Source organism: Pinus tabuliformis, chromosome X, assembly GCF_031772625.1.
Source record: "Pinus tabuliformis cultivar Carrire ecotype Pingquan chromosome X, CPIR1, whole genome shotgun sequence".
NCBI classification, from domain to species: Eukaryota; Viridiplantae; Streptophyta; class Pinopsida; order Pinales; family Pinaceae; genus Pinus; species Pinus tabuliformis.
In genome coordinates, this window is record NC_142308.1 from 1037408384 (window position 1) to 1037412323 (window position 3940).

General features: G+C 35.2%; 1 protein-coding gene across 1 annotated transcript; it reads left to right on the top strand.

Annotated features, from left to right (window-relative positions):
• The first annotated feature begins 1519 nt into the window (after positions 1-1519).
• LOC149143313 (disease resistance protein Roq1-like) lies at positions 1520-2980 on the top strand. The gene is made up of 2 exons (XM_089451768.1): positions 1520-2037; positions 2153-2980. Exons 1-2 carry the CDS (start codon positions 1520-1522, stop codon positions 2940-2942), a joined length of 1308 nt encoding a protein of 435 aa, XP_089307894.1. The 3' UTR covers positions 2943-2980.
• The last annotated feature ends 960 nt before the right edge of the window (positions 2981-3940 follow it).

Here is a 3940-nt window from a genome sequence, read left to right on the forward strand (position 1 = left end):
TATATTAAAGTATTTTATTATTGATTATTATATTAAGTGTAATGTGGTGTTTTATAATTCAATATATTAAGAAGTTAAACAAATAAATAAACAAATGAATAGATAACAACATAATGATATATTAAAAAATACATGTGATTCCATTTTAAATATTACAATATTAAATAAATAACCATATATATTATGTATCTAATAAAATAAAAATAAAAAACAAACTAATTTACATTTATTTTAAATTTAAATTTATTAAATATGAGAGGAATCAAATTTATTAATATGTAAAAAAATTTAATAAAAAAATTAATATATAACATGAAATTAAATTATTAAAAAAATTTCAAATAAAAAAAAAATTAATCTTCTAATTTTAGATACAATTTCAATAAATCTGTCTTTAAAATAAATCTAAACTAATTTAACTGATTTAAAAAATTTTAATTCAAGTTTAAAACCTCCCCACACTCTCCCTATATATAAAAGTTATATATAAGTTAAATACATATCTAATTAATGACTCCACAATTGTGCAAATTCTTTAATATAATACTATTTTATATATATATATATATATATTAATTATTTAATTTTAAGTTAAATACATGTCTAACGACTATTTGAAAAAAATTTAATAATTTTAAGTTAAATACATGTCTAACGACTATTTGAAAAAAATTTAATATAATACTAAAATATATATATATATATATATATAATAAGTTAAATACATGTCTAATTAATGACTCCACATATTTGTAAATTTTTTAATATAATACTAATGCATCATAAAAATATCACCAACTAAATAATATTTAATATCTAATAATTTAAAAAAATACAATATTATACCTTTTTATATTTCATAATATTTTAAAATGTTATTTAAAATTGTTGAAAACTAACGTTTTTAAAAAGTGCGTAATTTCACGCATTTTTAATTTGAATGCTTAATTTAATGTATAATTGAGCTTGGAGACCTCATCATGGTTTTAAAACTAGAACGAATTGAACTGCTATCGAATCAAGCTTGGAGGCTTGGACGTCAACTTGGCCACGATGCCGGTTTGGTACCAAATATTTTTGACTTATCTTTTTGTCTGAATTCCTGTCACGCTGAAACCTCCGCAATTGAGCGTGTGGATCCCACACACAACTCGATAGTGCTCGGTGCTCTCGCGGTCGACGCAATTGAGCGTGTGGATCCCACCGTCTACGCAATTGAGCGTGTGGGATCCATTCACGAAGTAAGATTCCTGACGACTCACAAGATTCGAGAGAGCGCCGTGGAACGCTTTGTTCTCTCTTTGCACCAGAATTCGTGCTGACCCCATGAATAAACGCAGTTCATGGTCGGCCACTACACGCAAAAAGACAAGAGAAGTGGGAACAGCAATCTTTGGGTACATCAATTAGGGCAGAATATCTCTCTTGGTTTTCCATTGCAATTTCTCTTCTACGCTCTGATCAACCTCCTCTGCAGTTTGGGCTTTTCATTATTTCTATCTGTATTTCCAAATTGGCAATGGCCGCCTCATCTTCCACCGCTGGCTGTGTCTCTTATCAAGTTTTCCTTAATCACCGCGGGCCTGATGTGAAGAAAACCTTTGTTAGCCATCTGTATCGTCGCCTTGTCTCACAGGGATTGAAGGTCTTTCTAGATCAGGAGGAATTGCAAGTGGGGGAGTATTTGACTTCTGAAATAGAAAAAGCTATTAGAACCGCCTCCGTCCATGTGGCGGTTTTCTCTCCTGGATATGCAGACTCTGTTTGGTGTCTGAATGAACTCCTCCAAATGCTGGAATCGCGAAAGACGATTATCCCTGTATTTTACGGTATCAAGCCCTCTGAGCTTAGGTGGACGCAGGGCAATCATGGAATGTATGCTAAAGCCCTGCAATCACTGGCAAATAAGACGACTTATGATGATGATCAACCTCTCCAAAAGAAATTGCGATACGATTCCAGTACAATTGAGAGTTGGAGAAATGCTCTTGCTAAGGTTTCACACATAAGCGGTTTGGAGCTGGACTCCTGCAATAGGTGAGAACTCCACCTTATCTCTGGTTTCGCGGTATTGTATTGCTTTATGTTTGGATAGATATATGTAAAGATTTTTTTGTTAATAGCTTTATTATTTTTTGTTGTGAATAACCAGCGATGAAGGGAAGTTGCTGGATCTAGTGGTTGAAGAGGTTTTGAAGAGAGTGAAAAAGACACCTTTGCATGTAGCCAAATATCCAATAGGTCTGGATGAAAAGGTAAAACATTTTGAAAATGAATTTTTATTGCAGCAAGAGCAGAGTGGAAAACCTCCCGTCCTGGGAATTGTTGGGTTGGGTGGTATAGGAAAAACAACCCTAGCAAAAGAACTCTTCAATCGAAAGAGTTCGGAGTACCCCAGATCTTGTTTTCTCTCGGATGTAAGAGAAAACGCAGGTAAGGGCACTTTAATTTCATTGCAGAGAAAACTTCTGAAGAGTTTGAGTGGATCAGATCCAGAAATAGACTGCATCGATCAAGGTATGGAGATGCTTAAACAAAATCTCTCCTCTTGTCATGCCTTAATAGTTGTAGACGATGTAGATCGAGTTGATCAGATTGATTCACTTTTGCCAGATCAAACTGTTATTCCGTCAGACAGTTTAATATTGATTACATCCCGAAATAAAGATATTCTAATGAGCTCAGGAATTGAAAACTCGTCCATTTATAAGCTAACTGGGCTGAATGAACAACAGTCCCGAGAACTCTTCTGCTTCCATGCCTTCAAGCAGCCGAACCCACTCTCAGAATTTGAATCTTTTGTAAATAAGTTCTTAGAAGCCTGCAAGGGACTGCCTCTCTCTTTGAAAGTGCTTGGGGCACTTTTTTGTGGAAGAAAGAACGAATCTTATTGGGAAGACCAATTGGACAAACTTGAACGGATACTTCCCCCACAGAGATAAAGCAGACACTGCAAATTAGTGTGGAGGCACTCGATGCCGAGGACCTGAATATATTCTTAGATATTGCGTGTTTTTTCATTGGAGAAAAAAGAGATATGGCCGTCAAAATATGGGATGGGTGCAAGTGGAAAGGTTTTCAAATTTTAGAAGAGAGGTGTTTAGTAGAAGTGGATAGTGAGAATGTGATACATATGCATGATCACCTTCGTGATCTGGGAAGAGATATCGCCAAGGCTCCGGGATTGGTGTGTGGGATAGACAAACTTGATGAATTGTTGCAGCCATCCTCTGTAAGTGCTAAATCTTTCAAATTTTTATAAATTATTGAAATCAAAATCTGTGTACAATTTTTAATTCTCCATCTTTTCCCGTGATTCAACAGGTAATAAGCGAAGTGCGGGGAATTAGGACGGTTGTAACCGATGAAGATGATGTTGATGAAGATGATGCAAGCGAGCTTTCAGAAATAACATGTCATCGTGGAATATTGCAACTTCCCGCTAGGAAAGATGATCTCTTGGAGCGCATTTTGACTAAGTTGCACTTACGGAAACTCATATGGCTTCGTTGGTGCAACTGTCCTTACTCTTCTCTTCCTTCCTGGATTCCAACGAAGAACTTGAGGGTTTTAGAAGTGTACGGAAATGAATTGACATCACTGTGGGAAGGCGAATCCCAGGTGCTTAGAAATTTATTAAGTTAAAAGTTTGTATTGTTTATTTGCATTTAATATGGCACCATGTGATTTTGAAAAAAAATTGGAAGGGTTTGTGGATAGGAATCTTTCTTATAGATGAAACACGGAACATTTTGCAGTTGCGGGATTTAGATATTCAAGGCGACCTCTGTAATATTCCCAACTCTATAGGGCGGCTTCAGTGCCTCGAACGGATTTCCACCTGTATGATTTTCGAACACACAATATCAAGATTGCCAGATGAATTTTGTCGTCTTCGGTCATTGAAGACCTTGGTGTTACCCAGCTGCGGAAATATAAA

Coding starts and splice junctions, on each gene's coding strand:
- LOC149143313 (XM_089451768.1), top strand. CDS start 1,520: ATGGCCGCCTCATCTTCCACCGCTGGCTGTGTCTCTTATCAAGTTTTC. Junction 2,038..2,152: donor GAGCTGGACTCCTGCAATAG/GTGAGAACTCCA, acceptor GTGAATAACCAG/CGATGAAGGGAAGTTGCTGG.